General features: G+C 45.0%; 1 protein-coding gene across 1 annotated transcript in view; it reads right to left on the bottom strand.

Moving 5' to 3' along the window:
- Positions 1-26,044, bottom strand: part of nrxn3a (neurexin 3a) — a 201,267-nt gene that overhangs the window by 99,328 nt on the left and 75,895 nt on the right. Inside the window, exons 5-7 of the mRNA XM_061744148.1 lie at positions 14,339-14,640; positions 13,492-13,536; positions 11,126-11,287 (exon numbers count right to left, since the gene is read on the bottom strand). Of these exons, the coding sequence (XP_061600132.1) occupies positions 11,126-11,287; positions 13,492-13,536; positions 14,339-14,640 (509 nt within the window). The remainder of the gene's footprint in view (positions 1-11,125; positions 11,288-13,491; positions 13,537-14,338; positions 14,641-26,044) is intronic.

Raw genomic sequence — 26,044 nt, 5'->3', positions numbered from 1 at the left:
TTTTCCTCTTTTTTTTCCTATTTTGTCCTCCTTTTCCTTTTTTTCCCTCTTTTTTCTCTTTTTTTCCTATTTTGTCCTCTTTTTTCCTCTTTTTTTCCTTCTTTTTTTCCTATTTTTTCCTTCTTTTTTTCCTCTTTTTTCCTCTTTTTTCCTTTTTTTTCTTATTTTTCCCTCTTTTTTCCTCTTTCTTCCCCCTTTTTCTTCTTTTTCCCTCTTTTTTCCCTCTTTTTTTCTATTTTTTTCCTCTTTTTTCCTCTTTTTTCCTTTTTCTTCTTTTTTCCCCTTTTTTTCCTCTTTTTTTTCTCTTTTTTTCCTCTTTTTTTCCACTTTTTTCCTATTTTTTTCCTTTTTTTCCTCTTTTTTTCCTCTTTTTTCCTCTTTTTTCCTTTTTTCCTTCTTTCCAGATCCAGACCTGCAGGTCCACTAGGGTCCAGATCCAGACCTGCAGGTCCACTAGGGTCCAGGTAGAGACCACTAGGAACCAGATCCAGACCTGCACAGACAGACACTCTGGGTTTATGCAGCGGTAACATTTTTCGATGAAGCAGCAGAAATGGACCTGAACTCCGACGAGGATCATTTCCTTCAGACCAGGACGGAGTGCTGATAAGAGACGGCATAAATCATGTTTTTAAAGAAAAAAAGCATCTTTGTAGCGGCGGGGGAGGAGCCGAGGAGGCGCGGCGGCGGCGTTAGCGATGGCGGCGTTAGCGCTGACACTTTGACGAGTCACTTTCAGGTCGCTGCCACCTCTGAACAATAAAGGCAGAGCGGCCGTTCAGGCTGGAGAGCTTTATCAGGCCCGCGCAGACGCAGCGGCGTTAGCATGAGAATGAGGCTCCGGCCGCCGCTAACGCTAACGCCGCCGCTAACAACCCAATATGAGAAATATGGAAGTCAGAGTGTGTGAGCAGGAACGAGTGTGTGAGCAGGAGAGGAGACGTGTCTGACAAGAAACGATGAAAGAAATCCATCACTGCACTATCTCACACCCCAGACGTCCCGGCAAACACACACACCGTACACACACACACACACACACACACACACACACACACACACACGCATGTATACACACATGCACACAAAACACACACACACACACACACACACACACACACACACACACACACGTACACACATACACAAGTATATACACACACATACACACATGTAAACACACACACACACACACACACACACACACACACACATACACACACACACACACGTATACACACACACAAGTATATACACACACATACACACATGTAAACACACACACACACACACACACACACACACACACACACACACACACATGTAAACACACACACACACACACACACACACACACACACACACACACACACACACACACGTATACACACACACACACACACACACACACACACACACACACACATATACACACACACACACACACACACACACACACACACACACGTATACACACACACACACACACACACACACACACACACACACACACACACACACATGTACAGACACACACACACACTCTTATCTCTGGAGGATGAATCTTTGATGAAGCTTTATCGTCCGCAGACTCGAGTGTTTTCTTCCCGCTGCGACGCAACGTTTGTCCCCACGAAGGTCGTAAATAAACTCATAAATAAACCCGTAAATAAACCCGTAAATAAACTCCAGATCAGGGGTCGGCAACCCAGAATGTTGAAGGAGCCGTATTGGACCAAAAACACCCTGGTGCAGGTTCAGGCTGCAGTGGAAGCTTGTAGGACTTAATGTAGATTCTTCAGACCTGGACATTTAGTGGATGACTCCACCCACGAGTCTTTATGTCAAATCATTCAAAAGTTATAGCAGAAAATAGGAACTATCAGGTATCGACTGTAACAAGGCTTGCTGCTACGGGGTCACCAGACAGGACAGCAGACACCGGGTTTCGGGGAGAAATTCTTATTTTATTTTCAATCACACAGACGTGCACTCGGATTCAGCCACAGATCTGCCCTTTCAGCTCTGTCCTCGCTGCAGAACTCTGCTCTGCGTCTTTCCTCCCCCGTCTCCAGGGCCCGCACACTTACTGAAATACACAGAGTGATTAGACACACCTGCACCATCAGCTGTTCCAGCCGCGTCACCTGTGCGCCTCTCCCCCACACTCCCTCTCTCCCCTGCAGACCATGCCCCAATCCTGCACCCTGCCACATAAACCAATCAGAAAAAGGGGCGGGGCTAATTCATGCCAATGAAGGTCAAGTACTCAAAACTGAGTCCGATGACACCACCCACAACTCTCTCTGTCAAACCTTCAAAAGTTATGGCAGAAAATAGGGACAACCAAAGGTGGCGCTATGGAGTTCATCCAAGATTGTCATATCCACTAGTTCCGAATGGAAGCCTGATTAAATATAGATTTGGGGTCAGATTCTGATTAAATGTATTGATTTTGCGTTAATTCTGACCAATTATGTTTAAGTTACAACAACTTTTATGTTCTTGGCGAGACACCAAAATTTGACTACCTCTGATAAAAAGTTAGAGTTTTCTCTGTCAGTCATCGTCAATGTCTTACCTATTATCTGATCAGCTTTGAGATCAATAAACTGATCTCGCTTGGAGCACAGATGCATACTAGAAGATATGACAATTCCTGGTGCCAACAGGTGGCGCTACAACCCATCCTGAATATTCCACCATAGATGTCTTCAGGCTCTGATTGGTTCTTCCCCCCTGCCAATCCTCGGGTCCTCTGACCAATCCGTGCCACTCGAAGCGTAAATAACAGATTGGTCAGAGTTTTTACAGTGTTTTACATTCATCACGTGCTACTCTCAGGATGGAAGGACCAGTTCACCCAGTGTAACAATAAATGTTTTTGAATACGATTACAGACTATACCTTTAACAGAAATGTTGAAATGTAATATTTACTAATTTTTAGTGTTGGAAAATGTTCAGAATGTTTTTGTCATGTTTTTCCTCCTACAGAAACTATGCACACGTACATATTAAAACAAAGAATATATTATATATTTAATATATTATGTTAAATATATTTCCCTCCCCCATCAGGACTGGTTTACAGCTGCAGTGAGTGTTTCGTCCACCGGGGGGCAGGATTTCCCTGCAGAGCTGAGAAACCAGCTGCTTCATGTATGTACAGTGTATATACATATTATACATATTTAGATTATATAAATATATAATATAATTTATATATATATATATATATACAATTAGAATATTGTGATTTTCTGTAATGCAATTAAAAAAACAAAAATGTCATCCATTCTGGATTCATTACAAATCAACTGAAATATTGCAAGCCTTTTATTATTTTAATATTGCTGATTATGGTTTACTGTACAGAAAATAAAGAACTTTATCACATTATTCTAATTTTCTGAGAGAAGAAATGCTGCCTCTGGTCCTGGACATAAGAACATATTAACAGTAAAGCACGACAGAAGGAGCTTCATGATCTGGGCTCGTTTCAGCTCGGTTCAGCTCGGTTCACAGCAGACAGTTAAATGGATGTTTTAAATAACTAAATGAGGAAATATTAGAATATTTGTCTGCTGTATACATGTTTAAAACCCTGGTGTGCGTGTCGTTGGTGCAGAGACGAGGATCAGGTCACATTCAAGAGCAAAACAGAAGCAGCGGCTCGGCAGAATTCCAGCGTTTCAGTCGTTTCAAGAGCATCGTTTTAAAAGAGTCACAGACAAAAAGCAGCCGTGAATAAACATCAGGACTAATGAAGAGCAGGACGAGCTGGTCTTTGTGTGCAGGTGCAGAACCAGAGCCGGAGCTGGGGTTTTAAGGGTTTGAAGGGTTTTGAGGGTTTGAGGGTTTTGAGGGTTCTCCTGCTCCTGGAGCTGACGGAGCGACGGAGTCGCAGCAATTACGCCTGATTGTTGCCATTATGTGTTTTTGTAGGTTCTGAGACGGAGGCCTTTTCTCCGGTAATTGCTGGTTGTTGAAAGGCGTAATGACGCCGGGGGGGGCCGGGGGGGGCCGGGGGGGGCCGGGGGGGCCGGCCGGCCAGCCGGAGGAGAGAAGGAGCTGCCAAGGGCAACCGGCCCGTCGCCACGGCAACGCAGCGTTTATCCCTAATGCTCGGCCCGGCGGACGACGACGGCGGCGACAAGAGCAGCGGAGGAAGAGAATTAGCTGTAATGGAGCGAGGAGGAGGAGGAGGAGGAGGAGGAGGAGGAGGAGGAGGAGGAGGAGGAGGAGGAGGAGGAGGAGGAGGAGGAGGAGGAGGAGGAGGAAGAGGAGGAGGAGGAGGAAGAGGAGGAAGAAGAGGAGGAAGAGGAAGAAGAGGAGGAGGAGGAGGAGGAGGAGGAGGAGGAGGAGGAGGAGGAGGAGGAGGAGGAGGAGGAAGAAGAGGAGGAGGAGGAGGAGGAGGAGGAAGAGGAGGAGGAGGAGGAGCGGTGGAGCGCTGGAGGAGCTGGTGGAGGCTGCACATGTCGGGGGGCCCTGGATCTGCAGAGCCCCCACAATATTTAAAGTGCGTCACTTTACAATATTGTAAAGCAGCCGAGGTTTCAGGGAGGTAAAGCAGCTGAGGTTTCAGGCAGGTAAAGCAGCTGAGGTTTCAGGGAGGTAAAGCAGCCGAGGTTTCAGGGAGGTAAAGCAGCTGAGGTTTCAGGCAGGTAAAGCAGCCGAGGTTTCAGGCAGGTAAAGCAGCCGAGGTTTCAGGCAGGTAAAGCAGCCGAGGTTTCAGGCAGGTAAAGCAGCCGAGGTTTCAGGCAGGTAAAGTACCACAGCCGAGGTTTCAGGCAGGTAAAGCAGCTGAGGTTTCAGGCAGGTAAAGCAGCCGAGGTTTCAGGCAGGTAAAGCAGCCGAGGTTTCAGGTAAAGCAGCCGAGGTTTCAGGTAAAGCAGCTGAGGTTTCAGGCAGGTAAAGCAGCAGAGGTTTCAGGCAGGTAAAGCAGCCGAGGTTTCAGGCAGGTAAAGCAGCAGAGGTTTCAGGGAGGTAAAGCAGCAGAGGTTTCAGGGAGGTAAAGCAGCAGAGGATTCAGGCAGGTAAAGCAGCCAAGGTTTCAGGGAGGTAAAGCAGCCGAGGTTTCAGGCAGGTAAAGCAGCCGAGGTTTCAGGGAGGTAAAGCAGCCGAGGTTTCAGGCAGGTAAAGCAGCAGAGGTTTCAGGGAGGTAAAGCAGCCGAGGTTTCAGGCAGGTAAAGCAGCAGAGGTTTCAGGCAGGTAAAGCAGCTGAGGTTTCAGGCAGGTAAAGCAGCCGAGGTTTCAGGCAGGTAAAGCAGCCGAGGTTTCAGGCAGGTAAAGCAGCAGAGGTTTCAGGGAGGTAAAGCAGCAGAGGTTTCAGGCAGGTAAAGCAGCCGAGGTTTCAGGCAGGTAAAGCAGCCGAGGTTTCAGGCAGGTAAAGCAGCAGAGGTTTCAGGCAGGTAAAGCAGCCGAGGTTTCAGGCAGGTAAAGCAGCAGAGGTTTCAGGCAGGTAAAGCAGCCGAGGTTTCAGGGAGGTAAAGCAGCCGAGGTTTCAGGCAGGTAAAGCAGCAGAGGTTTCAGGGAGGTAAAGCAGCCGAGGTTTCAGGCAGGTAAAGCAGCAGAGGTTTCAGGGAGGTCAAGCAGCTGAGGTTTCAGGCAGGTAAAGTACCACGACCGAGGTTTCAGATTTCAATTTCGATAACAATACCACAAAAAATGAGTATTTTACACATGTTTCTGTAAGATTATGTCTCAAACTTTCCAAAAATGTCCATTTGGAGACGCCAGAAAGACACTTGGATAACCAGGTCACATCCCTGGATAAAAGGGCAGAACTCTTGAATCTTTCAACGTCCAGTCATAATTCTGGCTCTAATGAAAGCTGACACTTAGAGGAATCCTATCATGTATCCAGAATCACTATCAATATTGCTGAATTATATATAAATAAAGAGTCAAAACACGGACGCAAGTTTGATCCGAGCAGCGATTTCACTACTTTGAATTGAATTTCCCGCTGTAGGTTTTTATCCCGACCCCCTGAAGCGTCACATCGTTGTTTTCAGCATTTCATTGGCTGTAAATGTGCCAGTCGTCAGGGCGATCGCTGCAACTGGCTCATCGCTTTCATGACAAAAGGGGGAGGGGCTTCATTTCCATACAGGCTCATTGGCTGGTTAGGCTGTGGAGAGGACAGGGACGCTCCTGATTGGTCGGATGAGCTGTCAATCAAAAGGAGAAGGTGCAGACGGCGGTTTCTCGTGTGAGTCGTGCAGAGCGGTTACACCAATGCGTTGAACATCCGGTTTATTTCAAATGAGGCAGCGGCTGTTTGTGGATAGTTACTGGTATAATAACGTATTTGTGGATATTTACTGGTATAAAAATGTGTTTGTGGATATTTACTGGTATAATAATGTATTTGTGGATATTTACTGGTATAATAACGTATTTGTGGATATTTACTGGTATAATAACGTATTTGTGGATATTTAATGGTATAATAACGTATTTGTGGATATTTACTGGTATAATAACGTATTTGTGGATATTTACTGGTATAATAACGTATTTGTGGATATTTACTGGTATAATAACGTATTTGTGGATATTTACTGGTATAATAATGTATTTGTGGATATTTACTGGTATAATAATGTATTTGTGGATATTTACTGGTATAATAACGTATTTGTGGATATTTACTGGTATAAAAATGTGTTTGTGGATATTTACTGGTATAATAATGTATTTGTGGATATTTACTGGTATAATAACGTATTTGTGGATATTTACTGGTATAATAACGTATTAGTGGATATTTACTGGTATAATCTAGTATTTGTGGATAGTTACTGGTATAAAAACGTATTTGTAGATAGTTACTGGTATAATAACGTATTTGTGGATATTTACTGGTATAATAACGTATTTGTGGATATTTACTGGTATAATAACGTATTTGTGGATATTTACTGGTATAATAACGTATTTGTGGATATTTACTGGTATAATAATGTATTTGTGGATATTTACTGGTATAATAATGTATTTGTGGATATTTACTGGTATAATAACGTATTTGTGGATATTTACTGGTATAAAAATGTGTTTGTGGATATTTACTGGTATAATAATGTATTTGTGGATATTTACTGGTATAATAACGTATTTGTGGATATTTACTGGTATAATAACGTATTAGTGGATATTTACTGGTATAATCTAGTATTTGTGGATATTTACTGGTATAATCTAGTATTTGTGGATAGTTACTGGTATAAAAACGTATTTGTAGATAGTTACTGGTATGATCATGTATTTATAGATATTTACTGGTATAAACATGTATTTTGGACTAAATACTTTACTGGATTGGATGGACTGGACCTTTCTGACGTATCCAGACCATTTTCGTGGGAAAATTCTTGACCGGACGAGTTCTACGAGGCTTTATTAGTGAGTTGCGTCATTTGTGCAAATCTATGTTTGTTTTGTTTGTGGTGTTGATTTGTAGCAGCAGCTTTTATTATAACCTGAAATGGTTTATATCGCTGGAATCACAAAAATCTGAGCTTTCCAAAGATACGTGACATGAGAACCTCATGGTCAAAAGCAGAGACCCCCCAGACCTGGACCTGGTCCTGGACCTGAACCCAGACCTGGATCTGGTCCTGGACCTGAACCCAGACCTGGATCTGGTCCTGGACCTGAACCCAGACCTGGATCTGGTCCTGGACCTGAACCCAGACCTGGATCTGGTCCTGGACCTGAACCCAGACCTGGATCTGGTCCTGGACCTGAACCCAGACCTGGATCTGGTCCTGGACCTGAACCCAGACCTGGATCTGGTCCTGGACCTGAACCCAGACCTGGATCTGGTCCTGGACCTGAACCCAGACCTGGACCTGGTCCTGGACCTGAACCCAGACCTGGATCTGGTCCTGGACCTGAACCCAGACCTGAACCTACTATTTCCATGTAAACTCAGAGGAGAATAGTTTAATTCTGAATGATTTAATTGTGAATAATGAATTCAGATTTAAAGACATCGTGTAACCGCGACATATTGTTCCCCTGCAGCTGATGATGATGATGTCATTCCTGGAGTCACACACACACACACACACACACACACACACACACACACACACACACACACACACACACACACACACACACACACACACACTCGTCCGTTTAATCCCCTCCTGTCCTACTTCCTGCACTTCCTGCTCCGCGGCCGCTGGGCTGCACACGCCCACGGCCGTGCACCGGTCCGTGCACGGACACACGTGCACGGACACACATGCACGGACTCGTGCACGGACACACGTGCACGGACTCGTGCACGGACACACGTGCACGTATCCAGGTCTGTGCACGGACCTATACCCGTGCACGGCTGCAGCCTCCCACTCCTCTGCAGGACGTGCACGGACACACAGGCCCGTGCACGGGTACGTGCACGTACCCACTCATGCACGTCGGGTCTGACTGAAGGAAAAGAGTCACATGACGAACGAAGGCCGAGCTCCAGCCATCCCGTCTGCTGCTGCTCCTTCTACAGTACCACGGTACTACAACACCGTAGTACTGTTGTAGTACCACCAGTACTGCAACAGTACCATGGTACTGTAACAGTTGTAGTACTGTTTCAGTACCGTGGTACTACAACAGTACTACAACTGCTACAGTACCACGGTACTGCTACAGTACTACAACTGTTACAGTACCACCAGTACTGCAACAGTACTACAACTGTTACAGTACCATGGTACTGTAGCAGTTGTAGTACTGTTTCAGTACCACGGTACCACAACACTGTAGTACTGTTACAGTACCGTGGTACTGTAACAGTTGTAGTACTGTTACAGTACCACGGTACTACAACAGTACTACAACTGTTTCAGTACAACCAGTACTCGAGTTGTAAATAAAATCAGGGGGGATGGTGGATTTTATCTTATGGGGACAGATAATTTGTGCTGATTACAAATAATATAATATATTACAAATAATAGCAGTGACCAAAACAGCTGCAGAAATACTGCAGGAATGACATAGCAGCAGTTAAATGCAGCCTTCTGTAAGCTTTAAATATCCACTGGGCTTACATCAAATACATCAAAACACAACAATAATGTTTTCTGAACTTATCAATATGACTCTGTCCTTCACAGGATAAGTAACATGGATCACTGCAAAAACTCTAAATCTTAACAAGAATATTTGTCTTATTTCTAGTTAAAATGTCTCATTTTAGTAAAAAAAAAATCTTGGTAACCCTTTCTTTTACAGTACAGTAATAACCAGATAATACCATATATAATTACACTGTAATTACCTAGTAGTACCTTGTATTTACAAGGTAATTACATGTTAACTACCGGGTAATTTACCCAGTAAGTACTAGGTAATTATGTATTTTCTTGTACCATGTAATTATGTGTATTTACCATGTAATCACATGGTAAATACCTGGTTGTTTAAACTAAACATTACTAGGTAATTACAAAGACATTAGATGGAACTATGAGGGAAATAACAGGTATTTACTAGGTTAATATTGGTAACTACCAGTCAATTTACCATGTAATTACTCTGAAATTACATGAATTATTTCTAAGTAAGTACCAGGTAATTACTAAGTATTTTTCTGCAAACTACCAGGAAATTATAACCTATATTTGAGGTAGTTACCAGCTAATTACACTTCAATGACCATGTAGTTACCTTGTATTTACTCTACATTTCATGGATAACTACCGGGTATTTACCCATTCATTATTGATTTATGTATTATCAATGGATTGGTGCATGTACCCCCGAGGGTGTAAATGACTCTACTGACCTTGTAATTAACCTGATAGTTACCATGTTTTACCTGGTAATCCAGGTACTTACCTTGTAGTTACTTGCCCAGTAATTCTATTTCCTAAGTATTTACCCAATAAGTACAGACATTTTTACCTTTTACTCAGTAATTAAAGTGAAACTGGACTGTAAAAGAAAGCGTGTGTTGTTTCCATAATATTACCTACCTGCTAATATTTACCCCCCTGAAACCTCGGTCGTAGTACTTTTACCTCGGTCGTAGTACTTTTACCTCGGTCGTAGTACTTTTACCTCGGTCGTAGTACTTTTACCTCGGTCGTAGTACTTTTACCTCGGTCGTAGTACTTTTACCTCAGTCGTAGTATTTTTACCTCCCTGAAACCTCGGTCGTAGTACTTTTACCTCGGTCGTAGTACTTTTACCTCGGTCGTAGTACTTTTACCTCAGTCGTAGTATTTTTACCTCCCTGAAACCTCGGTCGTGGTACTTTTACATCAGTCGTAGTACTTTTACCTCCGTTGTGGTACTTTTACCTCGGTCGTAGTACTTTATCGTAGTACTTTATCGTAGTACTTTATCGTAGTACTTTATGGTAGTACTTTTACCTCCGTCGTGGTACTTTTACCTCGGTCGTAGTATTTTATCGTAGTACTTTATCGTAGTACTTTTACCTCCCTGAAACCTCGGTCGTAGTACTTTTACCTCCGTTGTGGTACTTTTACCTCGGTCGTAGTACTTTATCGTAGTACTTTATGGTAGTACTTTTACCTCCCTGAACTCGGCTCCCCGGGTGGTCAGAGAGGAACAACAGGAGATCAGCCGCCCACGTGGATGTTTAAACGGCTGCTGCTTCGTGTACAGGAAGTTAACGATACTGATGATATTAGCGTCATTTGTAACAATTTAAACTAATTTATTGTTTTGCACAGCGCTATTTACTAATGTTTGCACACTCTCTGTTAACGTTGATGGTGTTGTTGATGTTTTTAATGTGTCTGTCTGAACTGCAGCTTTTACTCCGAGAACATTTTCTCCCGCGGGAGATTAAGAAAGTAAACCTGGAACCTTGAACCTTGAACCTTGAACCTTGAACCTTGAACCTTGAACCTTGAACTAGACCTCAGTACTTTATCGTAGTACTTTTACCTCCTTCAAGCAGCCCATGAAGTTGTTGCTGACCTTAATTCTGGATTATTTTACTAACTTTACCTCCTTCAAGCAGCCCATGAAGTTGTTGCTGACCTTAATTCTGGATTATTTTATGAACTTTACCTCCTTTAAGCAGCCCATGAAGTTGTTGCTGACCTTAATTCTGATTATTTTACTAACTTTACCTCCTTCAAGCAGCCCATGAAGTTGTTGCTGACCGGCGAGCCCGGCAGGTCGGCCGTGCTGGGACTCCCCCCCACGTAGAAGAAATCGTCCGATCCCAGCATGGTGTAATCCTCCTGGGTGTAGCCGGTGGTGGTGAGGATCCCGTCCACGGAGATGGTTACCTGAGGAAGAGGAGGGAGAGGAGGAAGAGGAGGAAGAGGAGGATATGGTTACCGGAGGAAGAGGAGGAAGAGGAGGAAGAGGAGGAAGAGGAGGAAGAGGAGGGAGAGGAGGAAGAGGAGGAAGAGGAGGAAGAGGAGGAAGAGGAGGAGATGGTTACCGGAGGAAGAGGAGGAAGAGGAGGAAGAGGATGAAGAGGAGGAAGAGGAGGAATCGTATCGGTAGTTTTCTCTAATAGCTCGGAGGGAATGTGTCAACAATCATAAAGTTTGTGCACTTGGCAACAAGTGTTTGATATTTGGCATGTTAGTTATGGACATAAGGTTTTTAAACAAATGGTGTCGCCCCCTAGTGGCCGGTTTGGTGACGCCCCCTAGTGGCCGGTTTGGTGACTCCTAGTGGCCAGTTTGGTGACTCCTAGTGGCCGGTTTGGTGTCGCCCCCTAGTGGCCGGTTTGGTGACTCCTAGTGGCCGGTTTGGTGTCGCCCCCTAGTGGCCGGTTTGGTGACTCCTAGTGGCCGGTTTGAGTCCTATCTCAGCTTCTCTTAGTCCTAGATTGTTGGATATTGTCACTTTCTCTACTTTTTTTGGTGCTAGGAATTCAATTCTGAGATAAATTTCCCATTTCAAGGTCATGTTGAAGGTCAAATGTAATTTTCAAGGTAATTTTTTGCACAAAAAACTCCATATCTCTAGAATTCAGTCACATAGAAAGATTATAGAGGATATAGATCCTATTTTCAGTTTTCTGTTTATTGGACAGATCTATCACTGTAGTGAAATAATCTGATTGCGTGAGAACAGTGGCTTCGTTCGTTCGTTCGTTCGTTCGTTCGTTCGTTCGTTCGTTCGTTCGTTCGTTCGTTCGTTCGTTCGTTCGTTCGTTCGTTCGTTCGTTCGTTCGTTCGTTCGTTCGTTCGTTCGTTCGTTCGTTCGTTCGTTCGTTCGTTCGTTCGTTCGTTCGTTCGTTCGTTCGTTCGTTCGTTCGTTCGTTCACAGTGAAACAATAGGATTTTATTAAAATAACTGTAAGGTTAACTAAAGTTTATTCTGGTGCGTCTGTTCAAGACTTCCCGTTTTTTCCGGGGCCTCATTGTCCTTTTAAAACTTTAAGTTTTTGTCCACCAGATATGAAAATTCTCAGTTCCTCTTTAACTAAAAATGTCATGATTTACCTTTTAGCCTCGATGTCTGCTTCCTCCCACACACTCTCTGTACAAACAATCAGTATCTGTCTAAAATTCTCAATAAAAAGCTGATGCAGAAGAGGAACCACCAAGCATTCGTCAGCAGCGTTCACAGAGAGCTGTGTTGCTCTGCAGCTCCGACTCTGCAGCTCCGACTCTGCAGCTCCGACTCTGCAGCTCCGACTCTGCAGCTCCGACTCTGCTTCCCCTTATGCAGAAACGCATTTAAAAAATCATTTCCAACTGTCTTTGGTGTCTTCCTTCGTTACGATCTGGGTTTGATGTTGATTTAAACCAACAATAACACACATTTAGAATTTTCTGCAAACCGGCCACTAGGGGGCGTCTCCATTTGTTTGCGGTGGTTTTTGAAAACCTTATGTCCAAAACTAACATGCCAAATATCAAACACTGGTCACCGAGTGCAGGATTTTCCTGAATTCCCTCCCAGCTACATCTTAGTAGTTTTCTCTCATGTGTTGAGAAGAAAACACGAATGAAGGAACAGCCAGAAACCAAATAAACACCGGAGATGAAACGTGCAGAAAACAGAAGAGTTCAGACCAACACGGAAGGAAAAAGTTCCCAGGCGACGTTAAAATGTTCCCAAGTACAATTTTGAGAAAAAAGTCGAAATGTTGAGAAAAAAGTCAATTATTCTCGAAATTTCGGCTTCATTCTTGAAATTGTATTTCAACATTATTCTCGACATTTCGACTTTTTTCTCAAAGTGCCTGCCCTGATTCTCTTCCGTAGATTAAGGACCAGGAAATCCTTAAAAACCTTTTTCTGCCTCAGTAAGAGACAAATCTGATTCTACATGGAAATAATCAGCTGGAAAAACCCAGCGATTTTAAAGCAAACGGAACCTTTGGAACAGAAAACCCGTTAAAACCAGTTCAAACCAGTTCAAACCAGTTAAAACCAGTTCTATCAGAGATAAAGGAGCAGAAAAGAAGGAAACAGCAAACCAAGATAAACCAAAATAAATAAATAAATAATAAATATAAATAAAATACCAGACACTGGAGTTTGTTCACCAGATAGAAGCCGCTGCGCGTTTGCTTTGCAGGAAAAAGGGGATGAAACATGAATGAATGAATGAATGAATGAATGAATGAATGAATGAATGAATGACGGGTTTGTTCATGAAAACAGCAAATGTGGTTATTGACATCTGACATCAACGAGGAAATAAAATCATGAGGGGAAATAAAATCACGAGGGGGGCTCGGTTTTACTGGAGACGGAGTTCGATTTGGTACGGGGTTCAATTGGGGGCTAAATTCGAATGGGGACATGGTTTGATTGGGGACCGGGTTCGATTCGAGATCGGGTTCGATTCGGTTCAATTGAGGGCTTGGTTCAATTGGGGGCTCGGTTCAATTGGGGGCTCGGTTCAACTGGAGACTTGGTTCGATTGGGGACTTGGTTCGATTGGGGGCTCGGTTAGGTTGAGGACTGGGTTCGACTTGAGACCGGGTTCGATTGGGGGCTAAATTCGAACGGGGACATGGTTTGATTCGGAACTCAGTAACATTGAGGACCGGGTTCAATTGAGGACTGAAGGGTTAGGGTTAGCAATCCCTGCTATAAATGTAATGGTTTGTTTACTTGTGCTGCGTACCATGTGATCACGGTGGTGAGTTAAATCAATGATGAAGATGATGATGGAAATGACTGAAACAAACAAAGCTAACGAAGCTAACGAAGCTAACCAGCACCGGGGTGGTGCGGCGGTGGCGCCCCCTACCTGCCGGAGGTTGCGCGTCACCTTGACGTTGATGGAAATGACCCAAACAAGCAACCAAACGAAGCTAATGAAGCTAACTGGTACCGGCGTGGTGCGGCGGCGGCGCCCCCTACCTGCCGGAGGTTGCGCGTCACCTTGACGTCGTGCCACGCGTTGTCGTTGAACTTGCCGTTCACCGGCTCCACGATGGCCTCGAAGGCGCCGGAGCCCAGGTTGATGACGAGGGAGACGGCTCCGTCCTTCAGCGCCAGGTTCACGTAGTCCGCCGACTTGCCCGTGTGCAGGATCAGCCCGTTCCGCTGCCACGTCTTGAACGACAGCGTGATCTCGTCGCTGCTGCTCTGGATCGGGTTCTGGGAGAGGTCGTAGCAGAAATACTCCGAGCCGCGGAACGTGGCCTCGTTCTCTTCCCGCGCTGCAGAGAAGAAGAAGAACAGGAAGTATTTACCGTCATGATAGAGACACATCCATACGAGACATCAATACAAACCAAAGTTCATGTGGAAAAACAGAAGCAAGAGATCCCGGACGAGGTGGATAAAAAGATAAAAAGCTTTATTAGAAGACGCTGCCAACATGTTTCTATCTGGCTTCATCAGGCAAAAGCGATACAGAGAAAGGAAAACGTATAAATAACCACGGGTGAAAATAATCACTCATCATGGCCGAAACACAAGTGAATCATATAGCGGTAGTTTAAGGTGGTATGGGGAGTTAAACTCATCACAACCAATAATCGTTGGAATAAAACATCATTATAGCACACAAAAAAAGTGCCGCACGTACGAGCAAAAGTGTCTCAAACCTGTGCAGAAAGGTCTGAAAAAGAATAAAAACACTACACAATATGAAACCAAAATCAAAAGGAAAGAACATGAAACACGCCGACAAGGGACGGCATATAATTAAAATAGACTACAGTAGCCATGGGGGTAGAAAAAACGGCATACAGTGGAACCTATGGTCACAACTCGACGATCTTGACTTTGCTGATGACCTGGCTCTCCTGTCGCACAACCACAACCAGATGCAGGACAAGACCACCAAATTATCAACCACATCCCTTGGGACGGGGTTAAAAATAAACCATAAAAAGACCAACCTGATGAGGATAAACACCTCAACCAACAACCCAGTCACAGTAGAGGGCAGACCCCTACAGGAGGTCGACTCCTTCCCCCTAACCCTAACCCTAACCCTAACCCTAACCCCTACAGGAGCTCCACTCCTTCCCCCTAACCCTAACCCCTACAGGAGGTCGACTCCTTCCCCCTAACCCTAACCCTAACCCTAACCCCTACAGGAGCTCCACTCCTTCCCCCTAACCCTAACCCCTACAGGAGGTCGACTCCTTCACCCTAACCCTAACCCTAACCCTCTGCAGCATCATAGATAGACAGTGACGTCACTGCAAGAGCCGGCAAAGCCAGAGCAGCGTTCATCATCCTAAAAAACATCTGGTCCTCCAAAGAAATAACCACAACAACTAAAGTGCGTATCTTCAATTCCAACGTGAAAAGCTCCTTCTCTACGGTTCAGAGACGTGGAGAAGGACAAAGATGACGTTGCAGAAGATTCAAACCTTCATCAACTGCTGTCTGAGGAGCATCTTCAGAATCAGGTGGCCAGACGAAATGAAAAACGAGGAACTGTGGCAGAGAGGAAGAACGGAGCCAGTAGAAAAGCAAATACTGAGGCGAAAGTGGGGATGGATCAGTCACACCCTGAGGAAACCGGCGGCTACTATCACACGCCAGGCCCTGACTTGGAACCCCCAGGGGAAGAGAAGGAGAGGACGGCCCAAAAACAGCTGGAGACACTGGGACACTGAAGCAGAACTCAAGAGCCAGGGAATCAGCTGGGGGAGGCAGAAAGGACGGCCCAAAATTCTGTTAAATGGAGAAAAGTCGTCGGTGGCCTATACTCCACTGGGAGCGACGGGCCTAAGTAAGTAAGTAAGTACAGTAGCCATGACCACAAGGTAAAAGCTACAGTAGCCATGACCACAGGTCTAGGCTACAAGACAAGCAAGTCTATACCGATGGCAGGGAAGCCGTAGGCTACAGTGTACAGTCAAGTGTAACAATAGACAATTTGACCAGAATGACCTAAACACCAAGATTCATAGGAAACATATGAAATTAATATCTTGGTTAAGACCGGGCTCATTCAGGGATCTAGACGATGGATCCAGAAAGTCTCTCTCTGGTTGAGCTTTGTCCAACGGTCACCTCCTCTAGTCATCGGGCAACCTGTACCAGTCCAAGGATGCGTAACAGGGAATCGTTACTATTATGCTTGTAACAGGGAACCGTTACTATTATGCTTGGCTAAAAACTGTCTGGCAACAGGGCAGTCCTTGTGACCAGTTCTGATTGTATTTGTGTTCCGTCAAGCGGTCATGCAGTCTACGTTTCGTACGTCCGATATAAATTACACCAGGACAAGAGCAGGTTAGACGAAAGATAACATGATTACCGTTGATAAAATCATGGATCTCATAGGTTTTATTCATTTTGAAATCAATAAAGGACTTAGTCTGTAGCACATTGATACAGTGTGGGCAGTGGCCACATCTAAAGCTCCCACAGGTTTGATTTTTATCAGGTGGGAGATAACGATGAACCAGGCGGTCCCGCAGAGAAGCCACGTCTGAAAAAAACCACAGGTGGATCAGGGAACACGACTCTAGGGTTAGGGTTAGGGTTAGGGTTAGGGTTAGGGTTAGCCCTAACTTAGCTAACCCTAATGGTAGGATCACTAGCAATAATGCCCCAAAAGTTCAGATTCAGGAATTCCTGAATGACATTTGATCGATTCCCAGACTGCTGATCCGTCCTCAACTTCACTTCTGATCCTTTAAAACACTTTGACAGTTTGTGGTCAAATCTGATTTTATGGCAAATTATTGCAGAATCCAGATCATTCAAGGGGTTGACTTACTTACTTACTTACTTACTTACTTACTTACTTACTTACTTACTTACTTACTTACTTACTTACTTACTTACTTACTTACTTACTTACTTACTTACTTACTTGCTCAAAGCTAAAATAAAAGAAATATTCCTTTATGATTATTTAACCAGATATATTTGGAGAAAAGAAACCAATAATGACTCAGGTTTTTCGAGGACGATCCTCCGGAAACAGAAACGATCTGAGCAGAATCAGAGTTTAATCTGCAGTAAAGAAAAAGAAACGTCAGAGAGTCTGCAGTTCAGACGGAGGACGAGGATTTACGACCTCGGTTTATCTGAGACTCCATCTTCAATTACCTGGCTGTCTCTAAAGTCTGGACCCGGTCCATAAAACCTGGACCGGGTCCATAAAACCTGGACCGGGTCCATAAAACCCTCCACGATCAAGTCTGGACCAGGTCCATAAAACCTGGACCGGGTCCATAAAACCTGGACCGGGTCCATAAAACCCTCCAGGATCTGCATTAGTACAGTTTTTACTCACTCTGTTCACCAAACAAGAGCTCACAACAAGACAAGGAAAGTTTATTTGTACAGCACAATCTGGACCTGCAGGTCCAGACCAGAGAAACCTACAGAGTCCGACATGGTTTTGGCGTAGTTACACACCGAGACAATATTCATTTTAGTGACTTCCGACTGGCGAAGATGGGAGTCATTAGCTCCGACATGGATGATAACTTTACCAAATTTACGATTACTCTTTGCCAGGAGCTTCAAATTTGCTTCAATGTCGCCCGCTCTGGCCCCCGGGATGCACCTAACTATGGTGGCTGGAGTCTCCAATCACCTAACTATGGTGGCTGGAGTCACCTCACATGCCTGACTATGGAGTCTCCAATCACCTAACTATGGTGGCTGGAGTCTCCTCACATGTCTGACTATGGAGTCTCCAATCACCTAACTATGGTGGCTGGAGTCACCTCACATGTCTGACTATGGAGTCTCCAATCACCTAACTATGGTGGCTGGAGTCTCCTCACATGTCTGACTATGGAGTCTCCAATCACCTAACTATGGTGGCTGGAGTCTCCTCACATGTCTGACTATGGAGTCTCCAATCACCTAACTATGGTGGCTGGAGTCACCTCACATGCCGGACTATGGAGTCTCCAATCACTAACTATGGTCCCTTTAGTCGCCTCACATGTCTGACTATGGAGTCTCCAATCACCTAACTATGGTGGCTGGAGTCTCCAATCACCTAACTATGGTCACTGGAGTCACCTCACATGCCTGACTATGGAGTCTCCAATCACCTAACTATGGTGGCTGGAGTCGGCCTCATTAGCTGACTATGGAGTCACCAATCACCTAACTATGGTGGCTGGAGTCACCTCACATGCCGGACTATGGAGTCTCCAATCACCTAACTATGGTGGCTGGAGTCACCTCACATGCCGGACTATGGAGTCTCCAATCACCTAACTATGGTGGCTGGAGTCACCTCACATGCCGGACTATGGAGTCTCCAATCACCTAACTATGGTGGCTGGAGTCGCCTCACATGTCTGACTATGGAGTCACCAATCACCTAACTATGGTCCCTTTAGTCGCCTCACATGTCTGACTATGGAGTCTCCAATCACCAGGGTCGGCTTCTCAACGGGTGTGTCGCTGAGTGGGGAAAATCGGTTAGACACATGAAGCGAGTGGTGGTGTTCCGTGAGCCCTTTAGGACTACGCTTCCTCCGAACCGTCACCCACCGGCCCTGACTGGCCGGCTGCTCGGGAGCTGCAGGGGAGCGGCTACCCTCAGCTGCTATGGGCCGGTCCGCCACTAGCTTAGCCTGGTTAGCTGAGGAGTCTATCGGGCTATGGTCAAATTTGCCGAACCGGACCTCTAACTGACTGAGCCTCGCCTCCAGCCCTGAAAATAAACTACACTTTAAGCACTTACCGTCTTCGCTAAAGGAGGCAGAGGAATAGCTAAACATTTCACACACTGAGCAGCAAAGAGGTGAAACGGTGGGAGAAGGGGAGGCCTTGCTAAGATGCTAACAGAGGCTAACGGACAGAAAATGTATCGGTGATTGGTGACATTGAAAGTTGCGGAAGAGAAAAATGTGTGAGAGTTGAAATAAAGACAGAAATGTAGTGCAATTTTACCAGAAAACAATCTAAGTTTAGACAAAAAGTCGGGAGAGATCAGAGCCTGCAAACGCTGTGCAACGGCAACAGACCACAAGACCAGGAAGTGACGCGATGCCTGACGCAGTACGTTACCCAATCAGCAATACATTACCCAATCAGCAATACGTTACCCAAGCAGCAATACATTACCCAATCAGCAATACGTTACCCAATCATCAATACGTCACCCAATGAGCAATACGTGACCCAATCAGCAATACGTTACCCAATCTGCAATACGTTACCCAATCAGCAATATGTTACCCAATCAGCAATACATTACCCAATCATTAATACGTTACCTAATCATTAATATGTTACCCAATCATTAATACGTTACCCAATCAGCAATACGTTACCCAATCAGCAATACATTACCCAATCAGCAATACGTTACCCAATCAGCAATACATTACCCGATCAGGAATACGTTACCCGATCATTAATACGTTACCCAATCAGCGATACATTACCCAATCAGCAATACATTACCCAATCAGCAGTATGTTACCCAATCAGCAATACGTTACCCAATCAGCAATACATTACCCAATCAGCAATAAGTTACCCAATCAGCAATACGTTACCCAATCAGCAATACGTTACCCAATCAGCAATACGTTACCCAATCAGCAATATGTTACCCAATCAGCAATATGTTACCCAATCAGCAATACGTTACTCAATCAGCAACACGTTACCCAATCAGCAATACATTACCCAATCAGCAATATGTTACCCAATCAGCAATACGTTACCCAATCAGCAATACGTTACCCAATCAGCAATATGTTACCCAATCAGCAATACGTTACTCAATCAGCAACACGTTACCCAATCATTAATACGTTACCCAATCAGCAATACGTTACCCAATCAGCAATACGTTACCCAATCAGCAATATGTTACCCAATCAGCAATATGTTACCCAATCAGCAATACGTTACCCAATCAGCAATACATTACCCAATCAGCAATACGTTACCCAATCATTAATACGTTACCCAATCAGCAATACGTTACCAATCAGCAATACGTTACCCAATCAGCAATACGTTACCCAATCAGCAATATGTTACCCAATCAGCAATACGTTACTCAATCAGCAACACGTTACCCAATCATTAATACGTTACCCAATCAGCAATACGTTACCCAATTATTAATACGTTACCCAATCAGCAGAAACAGAAGCCAAATAATGTAAATCAAATATTACATTTAAAAGAATAATAAAGGCCAGTTTGATGAAGAAATATCATGATAATTGTTAAGTTAGGTGGCTTTTCTTTTTCTCTCTCTCTCTTTTTAACACCATTGTTATATTTATTTTCTTTGAAGCAAAAAAGAATACGACTATCTGTGTTTGACGACAGCTATTTAGTGTTATTTTATAACTTTGTTGTAATTTTTTTTAATTACGTTTATTGGAAAGTGTTTTTTTTAATTGCATAATTTGTCATTTGTTTTTTTTATCATTACATTCATTGAATTTCTTAGGAAAAAGGGACAGATAAAATAAGCTTAGTCTTCTTTCGGTTCCCTTTCATTCAAGGAAACACATTTGTTTTAATTATATTGAACTGTTTGGTTTTTCTTTTAATGAATGAAATAAAGAAATAAAGACACTCAGACTCTCTGGATGACGTCGGCTTCAGGTCTGGATGAAGAAAGAGTTAATATTAACGGGAGTAAAGACATCTCTCCTCCTGAAAACACGACCTGGTCGTCGGGTCATCAATCTCCTGGACTGGGAAAGTCAGACGAGTGTTTGGTCTCCAGCTCTTCACCCACGAGGTGACGGAGCGTCGCCGCGCAGCCATCCATCTACGGCCCACGGTGACGACCACGACGACCTCCACCAACGACGACCACGGAGAGGAGTAACAGCAGAGAGGACCAAAACTAGCTAGCCCTGAGCTAACCCCCGCCCCCCCTTAAACCTCTCCCCATCCCAAATGTATCATTGGCCACGGTTATATGATGTTTTTAATTCAATTCAATTCAATTTTATTTATATAGCATCTATTCCAACATAGTTGTCTCCAGGATGTTTCCAGAACCAGAACATGAACATAAACCCCCGAGCAATTATTATATAAACAATGGCAGGTAAAAACTCCCTAGTGGGAGAAAAACCTTAAACCAAACAGTGGCAAGAAAAACTCCCCTTTAGGAGGAAGAAACCTGGACCTGGACCTGGCAGGCAGGTGGAAGCAGCAGTGGGATGAACGGGGTGGGGGAAAGCAGGCAGGTGGAAGCAGCAGCGGGATGACCGGGGTTGGGGACCGCAGGCAGGTGGAAGCAGCAACGGGATGACCGGGGGTGGGGACCGCAGGCCAGCACGCAGCTCCCGAAGCTCCGGCCCAATCATCAAGTCCCAGGTTGGGGTGCAGGGAAAGGGAAAGGTTGAGAAGGGGCAGGGCCAGGGAGAGGAGTCTTGACGGACAAACCTCTCCCCCGCCTTAATTCAGAATTAACTATTCCGAATTAAATTTGAGCACTTTGGACGGTTCAGTTCACACAATCCTGACACAAACTCAGCCACTAAAATTGAAGGAAATGGCAGAAAAAGCAATAATTTTAAGTTGGGGACTTCCTTACACGACCACAACCTTAACATAAAACATAAAAGCCTTAAGTTTTACCGGCAGTTGTTGCTTTAATTACTGATAATGTCGTTATAATCCCGACTGTATCGTCTGCTCCAGAACCACCACCTCCTAACGCCCGTTGAACTTCATTTAAATGTCGTGAGACGTCAGTCAGTGATGTCAAAGATGAAGTCTGTTTATATTTTTGTGTAGACTATATTACATTCTTAATGTTCAAGAAAATTTAAAAAACACAATGAAACTTTTACAACAAAGTAAATTTAATAAGAAATATATTTTTTTTAATTCACAACTCTCACTGGGTGAGAAATCTGTGAGTATGGGAGGCCTGTGCAGATCCAGGCCCCCCATAGCTCCGCCCCTGCACCCTGCTGATTGGTCGGGTCTCTTTCGTCACGCCAGGGCAAATGCGTCCCGTCGCCGAAACGAAGAGTAACCGGCGCCGCTGCAGTCGGAGGAACATTCTAGATAAATAAAGAGCGTCATGACCCGGCTTGAGTCTGGAAGTACGACGACGACTCAATAACCATCACCCAGGACGGAAACGGCCGCCATCGCGGTCATCTTTCAGAAATATGGAATAGTAATGACGTGAGAAACGCTTTAATGTCTTTATGGGCGAGCGAAGACGAGGCCGGAGATCGTTATCGGCCCGTAATGGTTTTAACGGCAGCGTAAGCTGCTCCGTCTGGAGGCCGGCGCTGATGGATGAGTCTGAGCCGAACCTGCGGAGGGTCGTCCATAAACCTGTCAGAGGACGCTACGACCTCCGTAAATATCTGTAAAGATCTGTAAATATCTGAGGGACGCAGTGCATTCTGGGAGGAGAAGCTAAGACCAGTAAATATCTGTAAATATCTGTAAATATCTGTAAATATCCCTCATATCTGAGGGGAGCAGTGCATTCTGGGAGGAGACGCTACGACCTCCGTAAATATCTGTAAATATCTGTAAATATCTGTAAATATCTGAGGGCAGCAGTGCATTCTGGGAGGCCGGGCTCCGGTACGAGCTCCCACCTCCCAGCTCTACATTGTTTCTTCTCCAGAGTCAAACTTTCATAAATTTTTATTAATTATTCGTTTTTTTTAAGAAGATAATAGTATAAGAAGAGCTGATTTCAGCCAATGCAGTGGGAGGAACCGATGTTTTAAACCGACCATTACGGCCTTTACATTTCATTTATCCACCATCGCTTGAACAGCACGATAGATGAGCAGTATTGATTAACTTCTGCCGAGCAGAACCGCCCAGAACCGCCCAGAACCGCCCACAGGTCTGCTGCTGGAAACCAACTCACGATAAAACCCATTCCATGGACTTCCTTAGACTTCCTTAGACTTCCTTAGACTTCCTTAGACTTCCTTAGTCCAATTTAGAATTTTATTATACAGCCCAAAACGGCTTAGCTCCGCAGTATTTACAAGACCTGATAGTGCCTTATGTTCCTGGCAGAGCTCTCCACTCTCAGAGTGCAGGTTTACTCGTAGTTCCTAGAGTATCTAAATGTAGATTTGGAGGGCGGGCGTTCTGCTATCAGGCGCCACTACTATGGAACCAACTTCCAATCTGGGTTAAGGAGGCTGACACCACCTCCACCTTTAAAACTAAACTTAAAACCTTTCTGTTTAGTAAAGCCTATAGTTAGTGTTTAGTAAACCTCTAGCTGGTGTTGGTAAATCTCTAGGTAGTGTAAACTCTAGTGTGTTAGAGTCAGTAGTCATAGTTGCAGCTATAGAACAAGACTATAATAGTTAGTCTCAAATATAGCTTGGTGGTAGATATGCTGCTATAGGCTTATGCTGCAGGGGGGACCGACATGATCCGCTGGGCGGTGCCTCTCACCCTTCTTCTTCTCTCCTCTTCCCTTCCTCTCTTCTCCATTTCCATTTTTATTTATTATAAATATCTCATAGCTATCATTTTTGTCCATCGTTCCTGTAGTTTCTTGTGCCGGCCCCCCTTTTTTCTCTTTTGTGCATGTTTGCAGGCCGGAGCCTCGGGAGCTGCGGTAAATTGGTAAATCTCTAGGTAGTGTAAACTCTAGTGTGTTAGAATCGTTCCTGTAGTTTCTTGTGCTGCCCCCCCTTCTTTTCTCTTTTCTCTCTTTTGTCCATGTTGCAGCATCCTCTGCCGGACACCGGAACCTGCAGTGTGGGAGTGAGGGGGGCAGGGTAACGGCCCGGTCAGGGTGACGGCCCGGTCAGAGTGACGGCCCGGTCAGGGTAACGGTCAGGGTAACGGCCCGGGCAGGCGGGGGAGAGGTTCGTCCCTCATGACTCCTCTCCCTGGCCCTGCCCCTCCTCAACCCTTCCCCGACCCTGCACCCCAACCTGGGACTTGCTGATTGGGCTGGAGCTTCGGGAGCTGTGTGCTGGCCTGCGGTCCCCACCCCTGGTCATCCCGTTGCTGCTTCCACCTGCCTGCTGTGCTGTTGCCGTCCCTGACCCACCAGTCTGGCCCTCGGCAGGAGGGTCCCCCCTGATGATCCAGGTCCTGCTCAAGGTTTCTTCCCTCCTAAAGGGGAGTTTTTACCTGCCATTGTTTATGTAATAACTGCTCGGGGGTTTATGTTCTGGGTATGGGTCTCTGGAAAGCGTCTAGAGACAACTTTTGTTGTATTAGACGCTATATAAATAAAATTGAATTGAATTGAATTTAACTTAGACTTTCATGGACTTCCTTAGACTTCTGTCGTCTGGAATATTCTCAATATTCTAGTCTGGTTCCTCTGGATTCAACTTTGATTTCTTGGGGCGGAACGCCGTCATTACAAAACCTAAAACCTGAGAACCAAAACCCAAAACCTGAGAACCAAAACCTGAGAACCAAAACCAAAGTTCCTGGGATTCCCCTGGTTTCTGCTAGAGTCCCATGATAGAGACAAACCCAGACATTTGTCACTTCTCTCTCAAACTCAGACATCTGTCACTTCTCTCTCAAACGGAGGATCTGGTTTCTGGTCTGACACTTTACAACCAGAACATTCAAACATTTCTGCCGTATTTGCATATAAATGGTCTGGAATCGGCTGGAGCTGAATCTCATAAACATGTTTTCATCTCAATGTTCAAACCCCTGAAGACACAGAGACAAATACAGGTGGAAACTCTGGTGGAAACTCTGCAGGAATTATGCCGAGTGGAGACATCCTGGTCCCACGCTAGCACCGCCGCCGCGGCTAGCGAGTCCTGGTCCTGGTCCTGGTCCCACGCTAGCAGGTCCTGGTCCAGGTCCTGGTCCTGGTCCTGGTCCTAGCTAGCGGGTCCTGGTCCTGGTCCCAGTATAAACCGGTATAAACTGATATGATCTGGTATTACCCGGTATGGCCTAGAATGACCCGGTATAAACAGGTTTGACCTGATAAAAGTGGTTTGTCCCAGTATAAACTGGTATGACTCGGTATGAACTGGTATAAACCGGTATAATCCTGTATTAGAGTTGGGCAAAAATATCGATACGGCAAAATATCACGATACTTTACCGTCCGATTCCATATTCAACATTTGAATATTCGATTCTTCTAAATGTTTCTGACCCGGGGGAATCGGCCTCTTCTCTTCTCACCAAAGACAGGAAACAGATCCTCATGTTTCACCTCACACACACACACACACACACACACACACACACACACACACACACACACACACACCCGTAACCGTGGCAACCGTCAGCTGAGAAATGGCAACGGTGGCCATTATCTGGCCTCCGACAGGAAAGATAATAACCAATAAGGAGAGTGTGTGTGTGTGTGTGTGTGTGTGTGTGTGTGTGTGTGTGTGTGTGTGTGTGTGTGTGTGTGTGTGTGTGTGTGTGTGTGTGTGTGTGTGTGTGTGTGTGTGTGTGTGTGTGTGTGTGTTTATGTCGGGCAGTAAATGAAAAGCCTGCAGGGATGAACCGACTGTCACGCTCCACCGACCCCAGTGTGTGTGTGTGTGTGTGTGTGTGTGTGTGTGTGTGTGTGTGTGTGTGTGTGTGTGTGTGTGTGTGTGTGTGTTTTTGGCATGTGTGTGTGTGTGTGTGTGTGAGGACAGGACCATACGTGGGAAGACGTCCACATGTCCACGTCCACATGACGCCTCGTGA

This window comes from Cololabis saira, chromosome 16 (genome assembly GCF_033807715.1).
Source record: "Cololabis saira isolate AMF1-May2022 chromosome 16, fColSai1.1, whole genome shotgun sequence".
In the NCBI taxonomy this organism is placed as follows: Eukaryota; Metazoa; Chordata; class Actinopteri; order Beloniformes; family Belonidae; genus Cololabis; species Cololabis saira.
Note: the sequence above shows the minus strand (reverse complement) of the source record. Positions and strands in the feature narration are given on the sequence as shown.